The 25,441-nt window shown below is 43.7% G+C and overlaps 1 protein-coding gene across 2 annotated transcripts in view; it reads right to left on the minus strand.

Moving 5' to 3' along the window:
* Positions 1-25,441, minus strand: part of znf423 (zinc finger protein 423) — a 118,175-nt gene that overhangs the window by 60,620 nt on the left and 32,114 nt on the right. For both annotated transcript variants that reach the window (XM_086108906.1, XM_086108907.1), the window contains exons 4-10: positions 3,245-3,422; positions 2,614-2,738; positions 1,973-2,054; positions 1,771-1,846; positions 1,353-1,633; positions 988-1,271; positions 525-905 (exon numbers count right to left, since the gene is read on the minus strand). In XM_086108906.1, coding sequence (XP_085965032.1) covers positions 525-905; positions 988-1,271; positions 1,353-1,633; positions 1,771-1,846; positions 1,973-2,054; positions 2,614-2,738; positions 3,245-3,422 — 1,407 coding nt within the window. The remainder of the gene's footprint in view (positions 1-524; positions 906-987; positions 1,272-1,352; positions 1,634-1,770; positions 1,847-1,972; positions 2,055-2,613; positions 2,739-3,244; positions 3,423-25,441) is intronic.

Raw genomic sequence — 25,441 nt, forward strand, 5'->3', positions numbered from 1 at the left:
TCAATTCTTCCTGCTCTTGATGACAGATTTAACAGAAAAAAAAGATCACCCATGTTGTCTTTGTTTCTTTGACTTGTTCACACTGGGCAGTTCTAAATTCTAATCAGAAATGGCTTTATGTCTCCCTTAATGTAATTTTGATGTGGATTTTAAAAAATCCTTTACGTTTTTTTTAGTACATCAGGTTTTTGATACATTTTCATTCTTTTTTTTCCTGAGTTTGAGCAATACCGATTTTACGATGCATTGTCAGATTCCACCTGTTGCTGAACCTAACCCTTAGCCCATAAATACTAGTACCGGTAAATGTATTACTATAGTACAGTAGATATTATATGACTGTAATTATATCATTACTTTATTTAAAACAATGATTTGCTTGAGAAAAAACGAGGGCAGATTCAGAATCAGTGCAAAAAAAAAATCACCTAGAAAATTTAACTAGCGTCGCTAATTTAAAAAAAAAAAGTGTGCTGGCCCCTATTATGATGCCCATCCCACCTGAATGATTGTAATTTTCTTACCTAATGTGGTGGACCCTGCCATAATCCCCCCAGGCAGACAGTGTGACACTCTAATGTGTTCCTGCAAAGAGTTAATGTCTCCAAACATGTCAGGGCAGTAGTTACAATGGAACGCTGTCACATTCGTAAATTGCAGAAGGGGAAAAGCTGCAGCCGCCGGGCTTGCGGTTCCTCCGCTGGAGCGGTGAGCTTTGCGCACATGCTCATTGAGATTGTAGAGAGTCGGCAGTGTGTCCAGGCAGAGCTGACACGTATGGCTCTGCTGCGGTTTGTCAGCATGGATGGTTTTTAAATGGATCTCCAACACTGCCAGGCTATTGAAGTCTCTCTTTGAGCAATAAGGGCAAGAGTATGTCACTTTAGCCCAGTTTCCTCCTCCACCTTGGACAGAAAAAAAAAATATATACAGTAAATCGATTCTAGCTTTTCAAAGGGGTATAAAACACAACGGCTCAAGACGTACCTCCGCCCGGATGCACCAAGCTTATTCCCATCTCTTCCCCGCTGTCGTTGCCTTTTCTGCGGCCTCGTTCACTGCCCTGGCTGGGCTTCAGGGTGGAGTCAGGGGTGGATCCTCTCTCCAGGCTGGCACTGGAATCTGGGGTCGCGGAACTCATTGAAGCAACGCTCCCCAGCGCAGGGTCAGGACTGGCAGCACTGTGATTGGAAGAGTCCGGCTGGCGGTGGCTGTCTAGGTGGCAGTAGACATCCTCGACAGAGGGGAACTGTTCTAAACAAACAGGACATCTACAGATAGAAAAAGAACACACAGACATTAGCATTCTTTGTATTGCGTGAAGACAGCGAAAAAGCAATCGTCTCTTGTACTTGTGTTTGCGGTTGGCATGCTGCGCGTCAATATGAGTGAGGAGTGAGGCCTCGTCGAGGAAGATCTCCGGGCAGTGGATGCACTGCAAGTCGGCTCGGTCGGACAGCTGGGGGTGCCTGGTCAGGACGTGTTTCTCCAGATCATCCGTTTGGCTGAACGTCTCCTCGCAGTAATCACACATGTACAGGTCCTGCTCCAGGTCAATCTCTCCTCCAGTTCCCTTTTTGCCTGCGTCCTTCTCACTCCTCAACGCGAGGTGCTCTCTGTTCTTGCGGTGCGCCTGCAAGAAGAAGAAAGCAGCCGGATGTCTTTAAAAAAATTATATCTTGAGATATGTTGTTTTATATGACTGTATTATATGTTAGTTAGGGACAACAATCATGAAACAAAAATCATGAACATGAATATGCGATTTACCTGCATGTGGCTCTGCAATGAGGAAGTGGAGGAGAAGCCTCGTTTGCACACGCTGCACTTAAATGGTTTGCTGGAGCTAAATGTGTGGATTCACAAATTAGACTCGGGTGCGATCAAAAGCAATATCTGTCAAACTTGTGATAAACGATACATTTAATGAACACATGGAACGGCAACCATCTAAATTATGAGAGTCTGTTACCTGTGTGTCTTCAGATGGATCTTTAGATGGTCAGAGCGGGAAAACGCAGCTTCACACTCTTGGCAACTATACTTCTTATCTCCTGCATCAGTTGAGGGATTGAGAGGGGATCATTAGCACACTTCATTAAAACAAATAAACAAAATACATGAAGCTTGTAGCTACAAAGAAGAACGCCTTTGGAACTATCCGGCCATCCATTTTCTTCTGCGCTTAATTCTCAATGTCTCTATGGGGTAAAATTCCAAGGGGTTCGCCAAGTCGATACCTCAAAATTACCATGACGATTCAAATGGCATCACTTGCCCCAAAAAAGTCAATTTAATACGGTGGAAAGTAGAATAGGCCGTCTTCTTTTGTCTTTTTTTCCCTCATGAATTTATTTTTTATGCAGGACTTCAGGGCCGTTTGAAATGCTCACTCTGTTTTTTAGAAATTCCACAAACATGGTAGCCTTTGTCAAATTGCTATTTCTACTGTGAGTTCCACAATCAGGTTGTACCACCAGTTATTAGCGGTACTTTCATTTGTTGCACCATACCAAAAACAAAACAAAACAAACAAGAACCCCCCCCCCCCCCCCCACAATACTTTGTGTCTTTAGCAAAGCATAGCAGGCATGATGTGATTTCTGTGCCCACCTGTGTGGAGTTTGACATGGCGGTCTCTGCTCCTCTTGTGTTTAAAGAGACGGCTGCAAAAGGTGCACTTGAAAGGCAGCTTGTCACTGTGGATCTGCTCGTGGCGCTTCAGGTAGCTCAGCCGGCTGAAGATGAGAACGTGAGAGCAGGAGATGGAAAGTGCTGGACATGTGACAAGTGCAGAGGGGGTTTTATTTATTGTCCTGTTTTAGCGGTTTTCATTTTTACCTCAATTAAAGTCAAATGTCAACACATGGGTATAGGAGCATCTCAATCAATGACTAAAAAGTTTCCGTCGTTCAATTCTAAAAGTGGAACTCGCAAATACAGATTCATTGGAAATTGGAAAATGTCTTTTGGAAGGCCAGTTACTACTTAATTTCAATTAAAAAAAATCACTTTTGATGGTTTTGTCAGTAAAAGTATGGGGTTTATAATCAAAATCATGAAATATTTCCCTTTCTGTCGTGAATAAATATAATGTGCCTTTCACCTTTTGAATTGAACTTCCGAAATAAACAAAAAAATAATAATAATTTATTGAGCATTCAGCATGAGGTCTATGGTAGAATATATGTATATGTATTTTTTTACTGTATCAGTGGGGAGTAAAACGTGTCAAATTTACTACCTGAAGGACTTGTCGCAGAACTGACACGGGTATGGCAGACCTGCACCTCCTTCCTCCTCGCCGCCGGTGGCCATGCCGAGGTCGCAACAGCCATCGGGCATCTGCGAAGGTGACGCCACATCTTTGCTGGAGGGCGAGGAGGGCACCCAGGACAGCCCGGCTGGGTCGTCGTCACCATCTGGGTTTAAAAAAAAAAAAAAGGGAGGGGGAGATTGAGTTGTTTTAAAACACTTTGAACAGATTGATGCACCGCAAAGTCTGAAAAAGTACATAGCCACAGGATTCCCCCCTCCCAAAATTGCAATTAGAGCACAGGCAGAGAGAAGGGGTAAAAGAGGGAGCATTAGAATGATTAATAAGAAGTTCCATCTTTCTTGGAAGGCAAGAGTCAGCCTGTGGGAGTTCTCAAATGAGAGAGAGGCTATAAACCAAAAAAATAATAATAAATAAACACATTTATCCTGGTTACACACACGCCTGCAAACACAGAAGCCAAATGAGGGTGGCAGAGATAAAAAGGAAGAAACAGAAGAAAGACACATCCTCCAACGGCAGCGGCAACATCTAAATAGAAGGCTCCAAGAACTATGTATCCCCAGCGGGGCCCAGAAATAAGGACAGAGTGTATTTTCTCTCCCTTCGTCCTCCCTCTGCAGCCATTCCTCATTCCATCTCTCCCCTCCCAGCCCTCCATTCATCCCTGAGGACCAGAGATCCGCCTCATCATATTTTCATTAGGGCCTTGGCAGATTGAAACGTCTGAATAGTGATTAGGACATATGTGGGGCTGAGAAAGGCCGCTTTACTCACTCCCCATCTCTCTAATACATGCAAGCATTGTTCCTTTCTTTTTTTTTTTCCACCTCTCCCTTGACCATGCTAGAGGTTAGATCCCGGCGCAGTCTAGCACAGGGGCGACAGCAAGGACACGGCTTCTGTAACAGACACTTCAGGAAAAAGGTTTGACACAACAAAGAGGGGGCTGAATAATGTTCGCTTGTTCTGTTCGCCTCGGCGTGCTGTGCGAAGCGGCGCAGTGAGGCTATTTAACATTTGCAAAATGGATAGAGCAGATGTTTTCTTTTCTTCTACCTGATTGCGATCAACTATAGACAGGCAAGGAGAGGAAATAAGGGAATGAGAGGTGATTAAGAGAGAAGTCACAGCAATATTACTGCGAACACGAGGCAACATTGGGGGCGACATGTTGTTTCTCCGGATAGCTTTGCAAATCGCGCCGGCCCGACACATGCATCGTCTCATCTCAACCAGTTACAACCGTGCTTGCTTATGTGCGTGTGTAGTCTACTGTGTATTGCATTACAGAGAGCGCCTGGAAACAAATTCCTGTGATGAATCGATTGCCAGGAAAATGTAGGCACAGCGACGAGCAAATAGAACTCTGCAAGGGGCGCAGGTTGAAAAAGAAACTGCAAAACCATGAATTTAATGAGGGAAAAAAAGAATGAAGACGGGAAAAAATATGAAAATACAAAGACTATATAGAGTTACAAATCAAATTGAAACAATTACACATTTTGGCAATTCACAATATAGTATATTATTTTTGTTGAATCAGGATCTCCTTCCTCGTCAGATTGGCAATACAAAACTAAACTCGTGCCATAAACTGAGATGCAGTGGTTAGGATTTGTATCCTTGGAATTGTTTATGAATCTGTCCAATCAGTATACAAGAAACGACACCGGCAAAAGTTATAACTACAAACATTTTTGTCGTCGTGTACATTCAAACATCGGTTGTTTTTGTCTGCTTTGGTTTCAACACAACTTGGTGAAATTTGTTACAGCTGAAGCTGTTGTGAAAGCGCTACATCAATAAATATGTATTGTATTGTATAAATTAAATTGGAATGGGAGTCGCAGAATGCTGGATCCTCACTTTAATGGTCATTTCCGGCGCATCTTGGTGTGTTGGAGTCTGACGGCACGGCGGAAGAGCAAAGCAGATGGAGCGAGTTAACTCATTTTATGGTAGTTCAAAGTGTGAGTCGGTGTGGATGAAATGTTTGTGAGCTTGTGAGCAGGAGGAGGAAGAAAGACAAGACGAACGAGAGGGACTGAACAGAGACGGATTCGGTCAAAGCATGAGGGAGAAATCACTTTTTGAAGGGTTGGGTGGAGGGGCTGTTCGGGAAGAATGGGAGGGGAGATTAGCGTCATTAAAGAGCCCTAATCCTCTGACTAGCGTGGCTGGCGCTAAAATGGAGGATCACACGGCTTTTTAACGGCGTCTTTGTCAGTCGGCCACGAGGGGACCTGGCAAGACAAGGCCGAATGGTAAACTGGGAGGAACTGGGAGATGGGGAGGAAAGCACAGGAGGGGGGGTGGGAGCAGGAAATTTTCAGAGAAATGTTAAATTATAGAAGAAACCACAAGAGGAGAGACATTAAGAGCGGATGGATGTTGTGCCTTTCTTTTGGGGGTGGAGGGAGTCACTTTGGGAGGAAAAGTAGGAAATGTAGTTTCAAAAGGAGGGGAGCAGAGGCAGGTCGACACGTACTGTTTCTATCCACCCCCTCCACCCTCTACATTTCTATTCTACTCTTGTTAAACCAACAAGGGAGGCAAATTGGAGGACCACGGGCCCCCAAGTGTTGTGTTCCGGGTTTATCTCTCACTCTGCAGTCTCCTTGCACGTCATCCCTTCCTCTGTCCGCAGCGCTCCCTCTACTCTTCTGTCTTCATCCCTCTTTCTCTGACTCCCTTCATCTGTCAGCTTTCATATTCTTATTCACAGCACTCCATCCATCCATCCATCCATCAATCCATGCAACTCTGTGCGAAACTTGAGTTGGGCCTCACCCATGTCTCAACCGGGATAGCACTGAGGGAGGGTGACCAGCAGACTTTAGGCAAGATGCAAGTTTTTTTTTTGTTTTTGAGGAATTAAAGAAAACATAATCACTGATGGTGTAGTGGTACACACGCAGGAATACAAACAAAATAAAATAATTTGGGATTTCTGGTTTAGAACACTTCCCAAACAGTGGTTTATAATGCATAACAATAACAGACAACGTCAGCGAAGAAACACGAGTATAACACCTGCTAAATTTATTGCTGTCTACAATCGGTCAACATACACAAGTGAGTGGAGCAGTTCAATGCTACAACTCATGTATTTGTCCAATGAGCATACACCTAAATCTAAACATCAAATACTTGCTGGCAAGGGTGTTGGCAGTAAAAGAATAAAAAGCATGCAAACATCACAGAATGGATGAAAATAATTCATGTACAAGAGCAAATGATGATTTCCGATATATGCAGGGTCAACTCAGTTTGCTCGAGTCAGAGTTTTACTCAATATCAGCCTCTGCCTTTCTTTCTTCCCAATTTGCTGCTTCCATCTTACTATTTGTCCACTGCACTCTACTCCGCCTTTGCCCGTGGGGACCTTGCTGCCCTCCACTCGCTCCAACCGTCTCACCCTCTACCTTCCACTGCTCCCCGGCCCCCCTGGAATAGCCCCATGCTGCTCTAGAGCGAGTGCACACAGCCCAAGACTCACCATGGGGAGCAGAATAACAACTCTGCAGTCTGGGTAGCCCGCAAAACACTCATGATTGCCTACTTTAGAAAAAGAAAAAAAAACGAATGAATGAAAAAAGAATTGCGATGGGGAAAAAAATCATTTGTGACTTCCAGCATAGCGACTACCAGGGAGGGGGTCAACATACAAGATGTGATTGGGGTTAAATAACTAGAGAACAGAAAAGAAAGCCCTACCTGTGTCTGTGATTATCGTGTGAGTTGGCATGGCAACTGATAAGCCTAGCCACAGCTTTTTGGTTGCTATGAATCACGAGAATTGCACAGCAGGAAAGTGTATTTGACCAATCAGATTGGTTGGTTGAAACTACCTGTTGCGTAGTCTGATGGAGCTGTCAAAAATATTAAAAAAGTGGTAGGCAACTTTCATTCCCCTGAATACAAGATCGAGACACTGATTGATTTTCATGTGCTTATTTGTCCAGCAATTTTTCCCTGAAAGATTTCGGTTTTCTGGCCGGAGTTGTATCTACACAATCTTTGTATATTGAACGGATGAGTTGGTTCCTCACATATGGTGACATGCAACCCTAGTTGATGCTTGTGGAGGCTGGGGCGTGGGGAGGGTTTGGGGGCATCGACCTCTGCTGTCATTCCTGCATTCACATGGGATGCGGTCCGTTGGGACAACCGCACGCTACATACAGTAAAGAGCACAGACCAAAAGGAGGATAAAGCAGTCTGTCCGGGTCTTGAGCCCTTGATGATACTAACGGATGGATAAAAAAACCACACACACACACACACGCACACAAATAGGACGCATGCAGGCAGTGGGGACCCTCACCTTCTGCCCTGGGAAAGGGTCCGGCTGCTTTTGGGCGCCAACTGCTCCATATGGACAGAGTGTGTCTGTTTGTGTGTTTGTGCCAGTGTCTTTGAGGGCAGAAGGTTAGGAGGAGGGACGATAGTCTACTTTGTGCAGATCTGCCCAATGTCATACACACACACACACACACACACACACACACACACACACACACACACACACACACACACACACACACACACACACACACATCAAACTGAACACACATGACACTACATGTCAAAACAGGGTATCCCCTGATGACAAAACATAGGATATCATCCAAAGTAATGCACAGCATATATAAATACATCACGAGTAAATATATTTCTTAATAAAATAAGCCATGAAATGCCAGAACATTAAAAAAAAAGAATCCTCTACAGTCACGAAAGTGCGGAAGTTAAATCACCATATTGTGAGAATGATCAGGTCGGCAAGTATTGAGGGTTTAATGTATGTTTGTTGTCCTTTAATTTAGCTTTTGTGGCTTTTTTTATGCCACTTAAAACCTATGTGACGATAAATGATTGTGATCATACAAGTTGGCACCCGTCAAAGTCTGTGTATTTGAATATTGGTGCTGGTTAAGTTCCCTGTGTGTCAGCTACCAATTTTTAAGAGCAACGTTTTGTCATTAAAGTTCGGATTAAAATCTTTAGGTTTAGTTTAAATAGTGTCAAACTTACTGTTAGTACAAATACTATTTAAAAATGGCCCGTACAACTTTTGACCATGGATTTCTTTTTTTCTAATCTACGATGCATAGTTGAGGGATTCATTGCTTCAAAATTCAAACAAATCAGAAACTTTGTCTGCAAAGTATGAATGGAGGACACTTGACTTTTCATGTTGAAGACATTTCACCGTGAATCCAAAACAATTCTTCAATTCCAAATTTGAGGTGTGGCGCCTCCCTTTCCATTCCCCAAAGACTCCCCACCTAAACTTTAGAAGTGAAGAAACCATTTGGATTAAAAGCGAAATGTTTTCATGAACAAATATTAGAAGTGACTCAATTCAAACCTCGATTGAGATGACTGAGAATCTACAGACATATTGGAAGTCTTGAGGTTGTACTGTGCCTTACAATCCAACTTTTCATCATCTTGTCATCAAATTCATCAAATTCGCCGACCCTGCATCGTGATGAGAGCTAACTAATCGCGCCTCTGTCCCACTTTCCGTCCATCTCCTCTGCTGTTTGTTCACTCAAAAATGAGAACCAGCTGCCGGGCAGAGTGTCGGATAAACAACAACACTATGCCAATGCACACACATATGAACACCGGTGTGTATTAACATGAGCACGCACAATGGTGCGGTCACCCCGTGTGCGACCATGGTTAGCGGCTATATCATCTATTTATATGAATGAGGTTTGATGGACTGACAGACTACTCGCTAACCTAGAAACGCGTTCACCTCAGTCATGAACTCGCATGCATAAAACACACATAAAGAGGCCCTCGGATGTTTCCACAAGGACTCGTGTGGTTGCGATAACGCACACGTCGATGAATAACACCAACTGGGTTACTTTTGAAGTGCTACCTTGTGCATAATAATGGATCATTAGCATTTAGCCGGAGCATCCTATAGATCCGTGAGCGTATCCGTCGGCATATAAGCAACATCTAGAGTTGTGTAATTGGACCCGACTGATATTGCAATTTATCCACCGTATTGCACCGATGCAAACACACAAGTCCTTCCTCATTAACCTATGTGTAAGCGGGACCTATAAATAAGTGATGCGGGCAGCTGGAGCTTGCATTTCAAAACACAAACATGCAGTTACACACATATGCGTGCAGGTAAACAAACAAATTCATTTTGGCTGCATGAATACGCCAAATACACAACAGTATCCATCCGGACAGGACATTTACTGAAGCTCTTCTCCACCAAAAATCTGACGCAATGCAGAAACATAAACTCCCATGATGAGGGGCAGGGAGTGATGAGAATATAAAATGAGGGGAATAAGAGGCAGTAAGGCAATGAGGCTGCGGAGACCCGGGGGAGTATAGTAGAGGGGGGTCTTGTGCTCAGGGGAACTCAGAAAGCAAGCTGCGGGAGGCGGGTACCTCCTGCCTGCCATTCCTCTTCCCTCCCTTTCCCTTCTGGAGGAGAGGATCCTGGACAGCCCCTTGGTCTCAACACGTAAACCCCCCAATGAGCAGAATACATGCGAACACACACACATACACGCTAAAGAGATGATCCCGGGGGAGAGGAGAAGCAGAGCAGAACACCTGGACCTGCCATTAGTGGCACATTCGGGGATTAGGGGCACAGACGGCAAGAGAGAATGCACACTGGGAGAGGCGCTTATACACTCCACGCAGAAAATAATAAATAATAAACATTCACATACATATACAATCCGAATGCACATATTGCACAGTGTCCCACCCAGTACAACATATTCAGGTGTAGACCGGCAGTGTAATAAATGAGCACAGTGCCGTGTAGTTGTATTATGGAGTGGTGTGCGTGTTTCTAACATTGTGCCTCCCGTGTGGTCACGGGAAAATTCTCAAGACTTGTCAATATGTTTCAGTGCAGTACGAAACCACTCCAAATTAAAATCAGGTGTGGGCGGTGTATGTTTACGTCCAGAAAAACACACAGCCAGGGTTAACTTCTATTGCTTTTATGCCACCTGGACGTAGCATGGAATAATTACTGATGCAATAAACCATTCGCTCCCCCAAGAGAGTCCATATTACCAGCTGAGGGTCAAGGACGGCCACATAGATTAAAAGGAGAAAAAGGGAAGCGAGATGAAGGCGGAAAAATGACGGAAAGAAAGGCGGGGAAGGGTAAAAATGAAACAACAAATAATACAGCAAAAGCGGGTGTTGAAGATAAAATGAATACAAATGTGATCAGTACGAGTGTATAGTTCTGGAAGAATCACAAATACCCAAATCACAGCGATCCCGGGTTTAGACTAAGTACCTTATATCTCATCACATGAAGAAGGTCAAGTGAATCACTTTAAACGGTGTCGATTTGGTATTCATAACATCTCTACGAAGGCACGAACAAGTATCACACGCACGCACACACACACACACACACACACAATCGAGTGCTATGGCTCCGTCACATGTGTATCAGACACTTAGAAGAACTTCACACATTTTGTCACTTCAACTGCCTCCAAAAGTTAAGTCTTTCATCGTCTACTAGCCTTTTTAACAGACAATGGGGCAAACATATGCCATCAATGCAGGCTGAGAAGGGAGTAATCCCCAAGTATCAAGTCCAACGTGATGGGGACAGAGACGTTTAAAAACAACTGCCCAGAAAAAAAGCCCCCCCGGTGAATGAAAGCCCACACACTGGCTTCCACAAAGACCAGTGCTCAGACATAAACACATGGAGGGAGGCAGAGACAGAAACAAAGGTGGATTTAGTACTTAAGTGTGTGTGTGTGTGTGTGTGTGTGTGTGTGTGTGTGTGTGTGTGTGTGTGTGTGTGTGTGTGTGTGTGTGTGTGTGTGTGCGTGCGTGTGTGTGTGTGTTTAAAGGGGTGGGGGGGTAAGTGGGTGTGGGTGAGCTGGTGACATGAAACAGATCAAAGTGGGGAGAGGTCAAGAGGGCAGAAAGGGAGAAGAAGGCTAGGGGGTCCCATTATTGCAAGCTCCGTCTGCAAGTTGGACTGCATGTTTGTGTGCTCTAGTAGTACAGTAGCATTAGAAATGAACCCTCCCCCCAAGTGAATTTAGCAGACGTTTCCACCAAGACAATGTTACAAACGGTACAATTTAAGAAATGCAAAAAGGAAGTATGAAAAGGCACGGCGAGGGATGGGCTTGTTTAGGTGCACCTTCATCCACATGCATTTCACAGAGAACGCACAGAGACAATGGAGTCCACCGGGTTTGCAACCAAGCGGACCAGATCGACGGAGACCACTGACAGGTTGGGCAGTGCAACAGAAACGCGCATTGCTGGGGAGGGGTTTTCCGAACTTTTGTACAGCATCATATTGACTTCGGACACAGATATACAGTAACACAGTTGTTGAGAGTTTGGAACACTCTTAACCCTTTCATGCACCAATAATGATAACCTGAAGCCTGATAACATGATAAACTGTCCACTGTAGTAACTGCTGGCCCTGAAAGGGTGAAAGGATGTTCACAAATTAACATGCATACTGTTTAGCTGTGAACGGCCTCATGATGAGCGAGCAAAGGAGAAAGGGCAAACCGTTTGCTTGTAACTGCCAGTTTCAAACTCCATCATATTTCCCCTGATGCACCTGAAGGTTGATTTATGTTTTGAAATTATTCATTATTTATGGCAGAGGTTCTTTATTGTTTTAATAAGTGGCCGTTTAAGGTTACCTGCACTTGTACTTGCACTTTAGTAGTCATGATTTGAATCACACATTATTGTCTTGTTGTTTTCATGTAAATATCGCTTCAAATATTTTTTCTGGTGTAAAATTTACCGCCTAAGGAAACGGCATTTTTCGACCTGTCATTTGCGGGCTGCTGCGGCACTCCAAGTAAGCTCCTGTCTTTCTCCCCTCTGTGACTGAGCGAGCGAAAAGCACAAGCATGCCCTAAAATTAATTTAGACGGTGGAAATTAAATTAAAAGCATAGCCTCTGGAGTTTTATTATGTACTAATGTTTGAACCGTTAACTTGAATTGTACGACTAAAACATGAATAATTAAGCACTAATGGGGCTATTATTATTTCAGGAAAGACAATCACATTAACGGATGTATTAGTCTTTGAATGTGTGGGTTGGAAAGGTAGGAATTAAGCAGTAGGGATATTAGAAAAACACGGTGCATGACACGGTAAATGCGGGGGTGGATTGTACCATGAAAGTGTTTCTACCATTGTGTCATTAACTTTTTTTCCTAACGTATACTGACATGCTATCAAAATCAAAAAGGCAGGTGAAAGGCTCCGCGCTTAATTGTCGTACATGGGTATGGACATGTGACAAGTGCCCATTACACTCGCACCATTTTGTGACGAGTATTGTCTTACCTGTCCATTACACCTGCAGGAAGTGAGTTGGTGGTCTTTTGGCAGTTAGCTGATAGCGAGACTATGAGTGGCCTTTCAGATCGGGCCTAATTTGAGACCTCTGTTGTAGTTTATCCCAAAGGTGTTTGCTCGGGTTGAGATCAGGTTCTTCCACACCAAATGTCAGTCATTCCTCAAGTTTTTTATTTTATTTTAAAGCTGGCTCCTGCTTCCTTGCTCCAGTGAGACACACAAGTGCGCTTGTGTTCAGCACAGCTAAACTATTAACCGTCTTCATGTCTCTAATACGACCCCCCCCCTCCTCAAAGCTCCCTCCCTCCCCTTATCAGTCAGAAAGCAGTCAGCCCCCGCACCCCTTCTGCAGCTGTCACTGCAGCCCTCACCACAAACAGTACAGTATTCTCAGAGGACCAACTCCCCAACACACAGGACAAATACCCACGTCTACTCAAAATGTACAACAAACAGGCGCATATCTTCATGCCCAAGACCGAGGCGTTCTTTACTCACATTCACACACAATTTTATCTGCTTATTCGCAGACGGCATGTTTTGGCAGCTGACAAGGGGGGGAAATACCCATTTAGCTTCTCACCCCAAACCCCCAAAAGTCTGCAATCCACTCTGCACCCCCCCCCCCCCCCACATTGCAATGAGCAATGGGCTCAAATCTAACCAGAATAGGAAAGGGGTAATGGATGGAGGAAGTTGGACGATTCATGCAGACACTTGCATCAGTGCTGAGGTGAAGAAGAGAAGATGCAAACGTGTACACAGCAGCGCATTGCAATTCTCCATCGGGACAGCTCCCGCTAGACCACAGAGGAAAGGGGGGTGGGGGGGGGGGGGGACAACAAAATATGAGACTCTGACAAAGGAAGCGCAAAGAGAAAGAAATTCAATGTACTTAAATTAGATGCCATGTTTCTACATGGATGAGAGCGATCCCACGGATCGATCATCATCAATCAACTTTCCTTTTCATCACGGTTTTGTTTGTGTTGTTTTGTTGTTTATTTGAAAGGCCCCATCTTATTGCGCTCCCAGCAGCCGCTACTCCTGACTTATTTAGCAGTGTGTTTTCGATCATATTTGAAAATTGAAGAGCTGTTAGGTTAATATTTCAAGACATCCCACTTGCACCATAGAGAGAGAGAGAGGAAGAGGGGGAGAGAGAGAGAGAGAGAGAGAGAGAGAGAGAGAGAGAGAGAGAGAGAGAGAGAGAGAGAGAGAGAGAGAGAGAGAGAGAGAGAGAGAGAGAGTAAAGGAGGGAATACAAGGGAGGAATTCTCTTGTTCCGAAACCCCAATTCAAGTACCGGTAGATGGGAAGAGAAACATGCGGTACATAACACAGAGTTTCTCATTCTCTTTCCAGCCAATAAACACAGTGACAATAACTCTTTAAAAAAAATTAAAAAATAAAAAGAGAAGATGCGTAACCACCTCCAGTACGGATCGACCATAGATGGGGAACTGTAAAATACGTCCACCATGCTTTGCAAGTGGGCTTCAGACAATGACTACTTAATAGCAAATGAATTTATTTTGGTGTGGGATACTGCACTATTTTCTCAATTTGACAACGTCATATACAGGGCGGCACCGTGGCCGACTGGTTAGCACGCCCGCCTCACAGTGCAGAGGTGCGGGGTTCGATTCTGGCTCTGGCCTTCCTGTGTGGAGTTTGCATGTCCCCGCGCCTGTGTGGGGTTTCTCCGGGAACTCCGGTTTCTTCCCACATTCTAAAAACATGCATGGCACGTTAATGGAACACTCTGATGTTGTCCCCAGATGTGAGTGTGAGCGCGGATGGTTGTTCATCTATGTGTGCCCTGCTATTGGCTGGATACCAGTTCAGGGTGTGCCCCGCCTCCTGCCCGAAGACAGACTCTGGCGCGCCCGCAACCCTTGTGAGGATAAAGCGGATTAGAAAATGGATGGATACATATACTGTCCTCCATATTGAATGCGCTGAATCAAGCCTTTCATAGTCAAGAGCATCATGAGAATATATTAAGGTTTTCCACAAAAATATTTGATGAGTCGGAAACAGTCAACACGTTGAACAGCATGTGTGTTAACCACAGGTCTCTCACATTCATACAAAATAAGCATGCATACCGTGATCGCCTCTCTCACACACACGCGGGTACTTTTCCATATGGCCAACACAGTATATGCATAGTAACACACTTCACATTGTCCTTGCCCTAAGACTTCCCAGAGCGCAGTGAATTCCAATCAGGCAGTTAGTGGGACACCTATTTCCGGGGACAAAAGGCAGGGAGAGAAGTGAGGAGGGTGGAAGGAGAGGCCGGGAGTAAACAGGGAGGATGGAAACAAAAGATTCTGGTAGCACCCAAGGGAGAGGGCCCGAAGCAGCTGACGTCAGTGTGCATGTGTGTTCTGCATGAGGGTGGGGAGGGGATGGGAGTGGGAGGTTGGCAGAGTTGGTCTTGGTGCCCCCAGGGAGCTCTTGAGACAGGAAGAGAACAGTGCAGAGCAGGACTCCCAGCCCCCACATAACCAGGTGCCCAGACAGAAAGCCTGGCACACACATCTCATTCACGAGACTCGACCGTAGCTTGACAACATGGTTCGTTATTTATCACTAAATAATTTGATAAAGTAATACAACTGTTTGTTCTTGTTTTGGATTTTGATCAACTTATCAATTGTATTCAAGAAACGCTAATTATAATGAATATGAGAAAATTGAAATAAAAAAAAGAGAAAGAATAACTATATATATACAAACCAAAAGGTGTATAAATAGAAAAGTATAGTATACATAAGGGTAAAAGTATTTGATGATATGTAGATTTTTCTTTTTCTTCTTTGTTTTGAAAATGATCAATTCAAATTGCTACATAATAAGGGGTAGGACTAGATAAGTTATTTACTTCTTCCTACTCCTTTGAGCATACAACTGTGATGATGTGTGTTTTTTCTTTTATCTACTTTCAAATTTTCCTTCCATAATTTTTGTTTGACTTTTGTCAACTTGTTATTGTATGTACTATATATGCTCAATAAACAAACAAACAAACAAACAAATATAACAAGGCAAATAAAGGCTGTGTCATAGTATGTGGAAGCGCCTTGGTCGAACCTTCCAGAGGGTAAACCTATCCTGCGTGATCGCGTCACAGTATCGTTGCGTCATTTCCACTTTGTTCAATTTACTCTCTTGATCCTCCCCCCTATTTTGTTACTTCCCGCTCTCAGCCGTTTCTCCCCCGAGTTGTGCTTTTCTCTGACATTTGGCTGGACAAAGGCGAGTCACACCTGAGCGCTGGGTTAAAACTATTATAGGCTGTCTCCCTGTGGTACACTGGCCTTTGCCACAACTGTCTGTGACTGAAACTGTGCATGTGCATGAATGCATAGACACCTGGGGATAGCAACCTTAGCATGCACTGGCCTTTATAGTGAATTCAATGAGCTTCACGTCACTGTAATGGAAAGGAATCATTTAGACCCGGGGTCGGCAACACGCGGCTCCAGAGCCGCATGCGGCTCTTTAGCGACATCTGGTGGCTCCCTGGAGCTTTATAAAAAATGTTGATTTTGGAAAAAGATTTTGATAGTAGGCTAATATAGCTCAAATAGATATAGATACATGTTGCAGCTCCGAAAAAGGAGAGCTGTGGCGTTGGTTTGACACTTTATGCTTTTAACAGTATCAACAAACACAGACACGTCTGCATCCGACTCCGTGCCTTCTCTCTTCTCGTTCGACTCGAGAGGCGTTCAAAGACAGCCTCAGAAAAACGGAAATTAATGATCACTTCACTGACACTAAGAAAAGCGGAAATAATGAACCAAAAAAAAAAATCAAGTGAAGAAATTACAAAATAAATTCTATGGTGGCGTTGTGAACACACATGAATAACATAAACAACAAACAATTCTCAGACAGTCCAGTGTTTCCTTCATTGCAAATTTTGTCAAAGGCTTTTATTTTTTTGCGTCTATTTATATTTGTTTTTTTTTGTCCTTTATGGCTCTTTCAACATTTTGGGTTGCCGACCACTGATTTAGACAATGGGAATTGACAATTCATTTTCATTCCAATAAATGAACAGGATTTTACTTCAAGGGGAAGTCAAGCCCAAAATGTTCTTGACAATCATATGTTCTATGTGCCTCCACTAGTCTAAACACAGCATTCTGATTAATATTGTGTTTGTGGAATATGAGTTAAGCAGTAAAATCCTCAGGTTTTTAATCCACCTCAGGGGGCGGCCATTTTGCCACTTTCTCTCAACTGAAAATGACATCACAGTTGCTCAGGGTTCAGGTAACGACCGACCAGGATTTACCGGTTTTCTGAAGCTGAGCTACGATTGGTTGGAACCAAGAGCAACTATGGTGTCATTTTTAGTTGACAGCAAGTGGCAAAATGGCAACAGCAGGTGGATTTTACTTAACTCACATTCCGCAAACACAAGTTTAATCAAAATGTTGTGTTTAGACTGGTGGGGCTGCATAAAACTTATTAATGTGAAAAAAAATTGGGGGTTGACTTTCCCTTTAAATAAGCATGCTTGAGCTCTGTGTTTGTAACAGAACGGCGAACTTGAGTTCATAAAACATTGAGAGCTAGAACATGACTGGAAAAATGTCAGACATAAAAACCTTGCACTGTGTCCAAAAGAAGCTGAATCTAACGAGACTAGAAACACATTCAGTGTTTTTGTACGGGTTACAGGAACTTGGGTTCCCAATATGGACTCACCTCTTCCTCTGCCTGAACCACTATGAAAACATGAATATAAAGAGGCATGGTTACACTTTAATTTTTGAAACTATGAGACCAAGCCAGTGATTTTCATTCACAGACATTTAAATGTTTTGACTTTGACTTGCATGGTTTTTACTCAGCTGCAAACATGTTTCAGGAACTGATCAAACATGCACAATAAAAGAAAAAGGCTTATGAGAACTATACAAGAACATTTTAGCAACTAAATACTCTCATCTATGGTAACAAGCGTCAAGTTTATTGTATCCAAATACAAAACAGTGAGCAGTCAGCGTCAACAAAGTAAATGCTACAGAGCAGCACACACCGCTGCCATTATTGGTGAACATGACAGCATATTCACATGCTAGCTACTTTGCTCTTGCTATTAGCATGTAGCGTCAATGATATCTAAACATAAGTTAGCTGTACAACCACGTTCACAATCACATGCTGTAGTTTTGAGTAGTTTCAAACTACTCATGGTAATTCCTATTAATTTAATGTGTTTTCAATTAAGCACATTTGTGACATGCAGATTATTTCAGGTTGACCCGTTGGTGAGCAAAACTGTGAATTTAATCTGGCCTACCCGTCAAAGTGGGTTTTATAGTGGCAGATTAAGTTGAAGTGCATGCTGGAGTTGTTGTGTTTTTAATCTTTGAGTTGCAAACCATGCCTGCTGCTGTTCTCTTTTTGCAAAAACATAATCGGGAATCGACATTTAATGATTGTCCGAGCACCTTCCAAAAAAACAGTACTGTGTGTGTGTTTTGGTGGCCTCTGCATTGGGAATAATAACATAGTGTGAGTTGCCAGTTGTGAGTTTCCTCTGGAAAAAAAAAATATATAATCTACTATTCCGTGAATGCAGATTTTCCACTACAAACAAACTCAAGTATTGCAGCCAAATCCGAGTTTAGTCCTTTCTTTTTTAGCTCGCCAAGTTGCAAAACCTAAAATTGGAGGCTCGAGTCTGACTCTAGTCAAGTCATGTGACTCGAGTCCCCACCATTATCTTTTAGTAGTCAGAATAAGAAAAAAAAGAAAATAATGGCCAGTAAAAAAAAGACTTCTGAAACTCAAATTAAATCAAGGGCATTACAAATCTAAGTCCTCAAAGTGGGTATGGGAAACAGAGGTGAGTTGAAAAAAAAAAAGAGTGGAAAAACAGAGGGAGGGAGAAAAACAGGGGCTACTTTGGGGCCATTCACCACAGGGTGTGGGTGTATGTGTGTCTTGGGAGGGCACAGTGGGGAAGTTTGGGGGCATGGAGGAAAGGATCAGAGCTTTGGGGCCAGCTCGGCGGGGAACAGAGGGGTTTGGGAGAGAATGGCGGGAGGTGAAAGGGGGGGAAGGGAGTCAAAGGGTGAGCGGAGGGGATGCGGTCAGTTTTGGGTTTGAGAACGCAGCAGGGAGTTACAGCAAGGAGGGAGGGAGGAAAGGATGCAGACACTGGGGCCAATGTGTGAGGAGGCAAGTGACATGTGACTTGTGATCCAAAGATGAGTATGAGGGATGAAGAATGGGGAGGGAAGGTAGAAAGAAAGAATGCATAAAACCGGGTGGGGGGAGTATGTGTTCCACTTGAGAGGGAGAGCAAAAAAAAAAAAAAAGAAGAAGAAGCTGTGAGGGAGGGGAAAATGGAGAAAAAAATCCCAGGTGTCAGCAGGAGGGGGGAGAAAAAAAGAAAAGAAGGAGGGGGGGTTGAGGTTCTGGGGGTCCTGGTTGTTGGCAGGGGTGCAGGAATCCAAGGGAATGGTCTGTTCCTCATTATCCAGACACCCCCTACACACACAGGCCCCTCATGGCCCCATGACAACTTTATCCTGGCCCATTGAAACATTGACAAAGACATAAAGCGCACATATGGATATGGAAATTATACAAATAGGGTGTATGCTGTGCTCCCAAAATGATTAAAACACAGGTTGATGAACAACGGCGAGGTTTATGATAGAAGACAACTGGTAGTGGTGTCTTTTATAATTAAAAATAAGAACAAGAATAATAATTCTTATGATTTCAGTGTGGGTTGATTTTGGTGACATCTGGTGCCAAAAGGTGGTCACAACAAGAGTTTTATTCAGCCTGTGCACAGTATGATGCTGGTGCACACTGAAAAGGAAGCTATGTCAAAAAGAAGTTGCTACTTCAATCCGTAGCTCTTCATTGAGCTGCTAAGCAGTTTTGTTTTATTTTTCTTAAATGACACACTTTTTGTTAGGGGCCATTTTGATGATTATACATGAAAAAAAAAACAAAAAAAACCACTAAGAACAACCAAAGTTGAAGGTGTTGCCTGCCTCTCGGCCAAAGTCCATTGGGATAGGCTCCAGCACACATGTGACCTTTGTGAGAGTGAGCAGAGCAGAAAACGGATTGATGGATGGATGGATGGATGGATGGACTTTTAGAAACTTAACGGGAAACTAAGATGTCATTACAAATGGAGGGTGGACTTGAGCATTGTCAAAAAGTGGATGTCATCCACGAAATAATAATGATTGATGTTAGATTAACAAAAGATATGGGTAAGCCTGAGTAGACAGATAATAGAATGAAGGGGCACTAAGAAAGATCCCTGAGGAACGCCAGAGGTAATTGGTAGGAAGTACAGGTTTAAGGTATGAACTGAGTGTGCCTGGGGAGATATGATTTCAACCAAATAAGGGATGTACTTGGGATTCCCCAAAAAAACCTCTCCCCTCACACAGTAGGATGATAACTGGTTGAACAGTAACAGCCACCAGGACTGAAAAAAAGCAATCAGTCCCTCCATGGAACATCTCGTAATTGCTCTATCATGGAACAGTCAGAGGAAGAAACACAAATCTGAAAACTAAACAGAAAATCTGGCTACAGAGAGCAGGATTTATTTATTCAAAGATATGTAAATACATATTTCCTTAATCTGAATGTGTAAATATTTGATCAACAAACAAACACAGAGACAAATACAGCAACAGCAAAGCTGCAAAACCCTTTGGCTGAAGAATTCTAATGAATGTTTGGAAACAGGAGCTGCCGTCTTGTTGTCTAACCATTACACACACATGCACATGCACAAACGCACACAGATACAGACACTGTATACTGGACCATGGACGTAGGCTATAATCCATCTACATCCACGAGCACACACAAATATTTACCCTCTGCATGATCTACACACAAGGCACACAAGGACACAGAGTGAGCGAGGCAAGATGAGAGGGAAACAAGAGGGCGAAGTTACATTTTTAATTGAGTGCTTCTTTTCCTCTGAGCAAAGTGGGGCTGAATACAAGGGGGCGAGATGGTGCCAACACACACACACACACACACACACACACACACAATCTTCTGTCCTTTGGCAAATTCTTGATTTCACTCTTGCATTAAGTCAGACAGAACAAAATGAGTTGAAGTAGTCGGCGACAGGGGAGGAAGAGGTGAGCCATGGGAGAGAAGGAAGGGATAAGAGGAGAAAGAAGAAGAGAGAAAATGTCCCCACAGAGTCTTTCTCCCTTCCTGGAGCGAGCTTGGGCCCCTGCAGCGCCGCCTGTGTAATTTCCAGCGGCAGTGAATACAGGTATTAATAAAAGCCTCACGGGGAAGAGCACACAATATAACCCTACATTTTCAGGCATTATGAAAGGACGCCCCTAGGGGTCCTCGGGCTCAAATTTCTGAGATGCAGGCATTGTAAAAAGACGCCCCCGGGGGAGAAGCCCGCAATAGAAATCTGCTGAATTCAAAGCATTTCCAGAGCCCTGGTGGGAGCCATTACTCCCACTGGAGGAGGAGAGATCTTTTTCACGCACTCCTCTCGCCTTCCAACCACTCTCTGTCTTTTTTTTTTTTTTTAACCAAACATGTGTTGCTGACATGTTGACAGATTGCTCAGTGAGGTGTTTAGGTGCATGCACAAGGCACGTCTGCTGAGACGCCAGCGCCATCCTGCTCCCTCTCCGTCTCTCCCTTCCCTTGCCACTTCCTAAATCCCCCCCCCTCGCATCCTCTGAACTGCAAACCTCTCAGCGCACCCAAAAAGTGCTCCCATCCATATTTCATAAAGGAGAAACTAGGCTGAAAGAGAGATGCCGAGGGAAGGCGGATGGAAAGAGTTTGGGTGAGAGGGAGCGCATAGAAGGGAGAGAGGATTGTGGGGTTGGGGGGTATGAAAAAAAGGGAAGATAAACAGAGACAAAGCGGGATCAAGGGAGGGGAGCAGGAGGAAAGGACAGATAAAGAGAAATACAGCGACAAAGTCAGTGGAAGAAGTGCAGTGAAAAATGAACCCTGTGATGAAAAATGACTCCACAACAACCCTTCTTCGTCGCCGCATGCTGTGCCACCCCCCCCCCCCCCCACACACACACATCCCCTCTCCTTTTCCCTCTCTCCTCTTCATCCCTCTCTCCTCTGGTGCCGGGCTCTTGCGCTCTCTCCCTGGAAAACCTGAGCAGCAGCCAGCTGTGTCTGTGCGCTATTACTGTGCATGTGTGTATGTGCACGCGCGCTTGTATGTACGCCAAGGGCTTAGCACAGGAATCTTCGGGCCACCCCCGGGTACACACACACACGGCGATGGAGGAGGGAGGCTGGCAAGGAGGGGATACGCGGGCAGAAGGAAGGAGGCACGGAAGCCGACTGGCAAAATAACAAAAAGACACTGAAAGAAGAGGCGCGAAAAGGAAAAGAGAGAAACTTTTTTTTTGGGGGGGGGATCGGTCACTTGCAACTACTGGACATGTACAGTGAGAATGAACAAATAATCCAATTCAAATCAGTATCGCAATGTAGTAGATGGCAATTTTCAAATGGCAAAGACTGTTATTAAATAAAAACAAATCCAAAATAATAATTCTGGTATGTCGTGTTTTTTTTTTTTTTTTTTTAAATACAAGTATTTTATTTATTTATTTGATGAGTTCAGTGCTCAAGAGGTGCAGCCCACATGTCATGAAACATGTAAAGTTGAAGTGATTAAAGCCAAAGATTTGTTTGCATTATTGTTGCAGTCCGATTTATGGTGTTTCCATCACACTTGTTTGGTACAATTTGTGAAGATGATGTAGTCAACGCTCTAATGACTGCAAGTCCAAGTGTTTAGTAGGTTAACAACTACCTGTGGTTCCTTTACCTTCATTTTAGTTTAAGGTTAACCTATAAGACCCAAGCATTTATGTGTAATACATCTGACATTGCTTATTTGAATAAAGCTTAGTTTTAGTTTTACACTATTTTACACACACGCACGCGGACGCATCCAGATCAAGTGGTAGGCCAGAGTGCAGGAGGCCGTCTGTAATTTTGTTTCATATGAGGCTCCTCCTAGCTTTCCTTCTCGTAGAAAGTGATCTGTGGTTTTAATAAGAGTCTTGGCCTCACAGGACTCAGCTGCTCTGCTGTCGACAGACGCAGTGAGGCGCGCGCATGTGCGTGCGCGCGGGTGAGAGAAAGAGAGAGACACAGAGAGACAGCGGGTTGCAACAGACGTTTGAGGCTGAGCAGAGGGGAGACATCCCGCGAGGGAACAACCAGTCACCCAAGGGCCCCTGCACTAACAGCCCCGCTCTCCCCGCTTTCCCTTCCCTCCATGATTTTCTTCCTGTGATTGCCCCTCCTCGACTTTCTTTCTTCCTGATCTGTCCTCCCCTCTTCGCCTTCATTTCCTCTTTTTTGCTCCCTTGATTTCAACGTGCTCCTCCTCCATGATCATTTTGCCTCGCTCCATCACCGAGAGGAAGGACAAAAGACAAGAGTGCAGATGGATGCGCTGGATTGACAACGATCGCACAAATACCTGAACAAAGTGTGCGCGGATCCGACACGCAGTCTTCCACTCACGGCGTGTAAAACTCGACTGGCTGGGTTAATGGCGTGCTATTTGTCACTGACAGCACCCGTTTGGGCCCTCCTGCTTTGACAGACAGCTACATCCTTTATTTGTCACACACTTCCTCTTCTGTCTATTTCTTTAAGCATCACTCACGGTGTTGTCGTCTCGCCAACGCCTCACACACATCGCGTTTGTGTGGGCATATAAAACCAAACCTTTCACCGCGTTGTGACTGTTCATCTGAGTGTTATTTTTTATATTTTGATAGTTGACATAAATACACTATTCCTAGAGGATTTTGGTTATTTCTATTGTGTAATCTATTAAATGGCATTCAAGGCCACGATAAATTCTTAACACTGCATATGTCTATATGTAAAATAGAATAAGAATGAAAAGAAACGGTACGAGGGAATCAAATGCGGTTTTGGACATCAATGTTTGGGAGTGTTTGAGTTAATGCCATGGGATGGACTTACACTCCATTGGGAATCAAGTGGGCTATCACGATTGATGTAATGGGCACCCCCAGTCTCAGGTGTACCACATCATTTGCCCAAAGACAATTGAAGAAAAGAAAATAGATGGATGGAAAAGTAATGAAAATAGCAAATATTGTGGAAACTGCAAATTTCACCTATTCACACACTTTTTCCCAAATATTTTTTTAAATAATAATAATTTTAAAAACGTTTGGCAGAGCCAATCTCATTTTTTTTGTCATAAATGCTTTTTGAATCTATATCCTCACTTACTCAACAAAGTTCTTGGGTTTAAAAAAAAATAATCCCCAATACAATTATAATGGGAGTCGATTACCGGTAGTCCCCATTTTTTGCTATATTTTGCCACTTGTTGTTATTTTCACCACATATTCAAAAAGTAGCCAATGTAAGACTAATTTGGTACTTTAACTGCACCATAAAAAAAAAAAAGATAATTGAACACACATGCAGACAGAAGAGGGACTTCCAAGCAGCTTCAAGACTTTGAAATGATGCTGCACATACATGAAACTGATCCAGCAGCTTGTTGTGGTTTGTGATGAATTGCAATGTTTACACATTTTGTAGGCAGTGGAGGCTTTCAAAGAAGACAAAAACCAAATCCCGCATATGAGAATAATTAAATCCAAGCATGGCGACTCGAGGTTAGGCGAAGGTTAGATGTATGTGCGCATGTGATGTGACATAGTGGGGCCAGAGAATGTTCTCCATTTGATCTGTGGGATTTTTTTTTTCTCCTCCGCTCTTCCTCTCCTCGGGGAGCCTATGCTCCACATTTCTGACTCCTACTGAGACCCATCGACGCTCCCGCGACTCTCTTGCTCGCTCTTTCTTTTGCACGCACAGCACACCCACAGGATAGATATCCACATGTAAAGTGCAAAGAGCACCGCGCATACACAGTTGCTCATTAAAAAGTCATATCTGACGGAGCGAGAGAGGAAAAAAAAGAAAGAACACATAAATGCCCTTTATTAGAATGTGTTTTAGGTGTGCACAAACAGAAGGCAGACTGAAACACATCGCACGAATCTGATGTCCTGTTTGGGGTTATGTGCATGCTTGATTGGGTGTACACACATTTATGTGTCATTGATCTGCGCCACGGTGTGTGTACGAGTGTGTTTGTCCAATTTGTTCTCAAATTAATGGTGGCTCTTTATAGGCCTTCTGCTAGAGTGCCACTGAATTACTTGGTGCTTCACAGTTGCACCTGGGACACATTGCGGGTTATGGCTGTAGCTCCATGCTAACTCGGGACTCATTCGCCACAAGAGTATACAGGGTATGCTCAAACGTCATTTCCTCGGCACAATAAGCCCACTCAGGCACACTAATTACTGAAATCTGCTGCAAAATGGGAATGCATACAGTAGATGCATTTTCATTTGTGTGGGGGTTTTTTTCAAGCTCAGTGCTTGCCTTGTATCGATTTAGTTGCCAGTTCAAATGTAGTGCTATTTCAATTTTCAAGTGACCTACAGTGCAGCCGATAGCGCCAATTAGCAAGCACTGAGTGGTTTCATATTTATTACACTTTTGATTTACTGTGGGTGTTAATTGTTTTGTTATTAACCAAGGGTGTGTTGTTTCGGTTGATGTGTACAGACATACACAGGTCATCTATTTCAATTACGTCAAGCCCCGATTGAGCTGCGGTGTATGCCAATCCATTTACGAGTTTGCATTGCCAAGATTTGGATGAGG

Source organism: Hippocampus guttulatus, chromosome 4, assembly GCF_054856545.1.
Source record: "Hippocampus guttulatus isolate MCC_2025c chromosome 4, RoL_Hgut_1.0, whole genome shotgun sequence".
NCBI classification, from domain to species: domain Eukaryota; kingdom Metazoa; phylum Chordata; class Actinopteri; order Syngnathiformes; family Syngnathidae; genus Hippocampus; species Hippocampus guttulatus.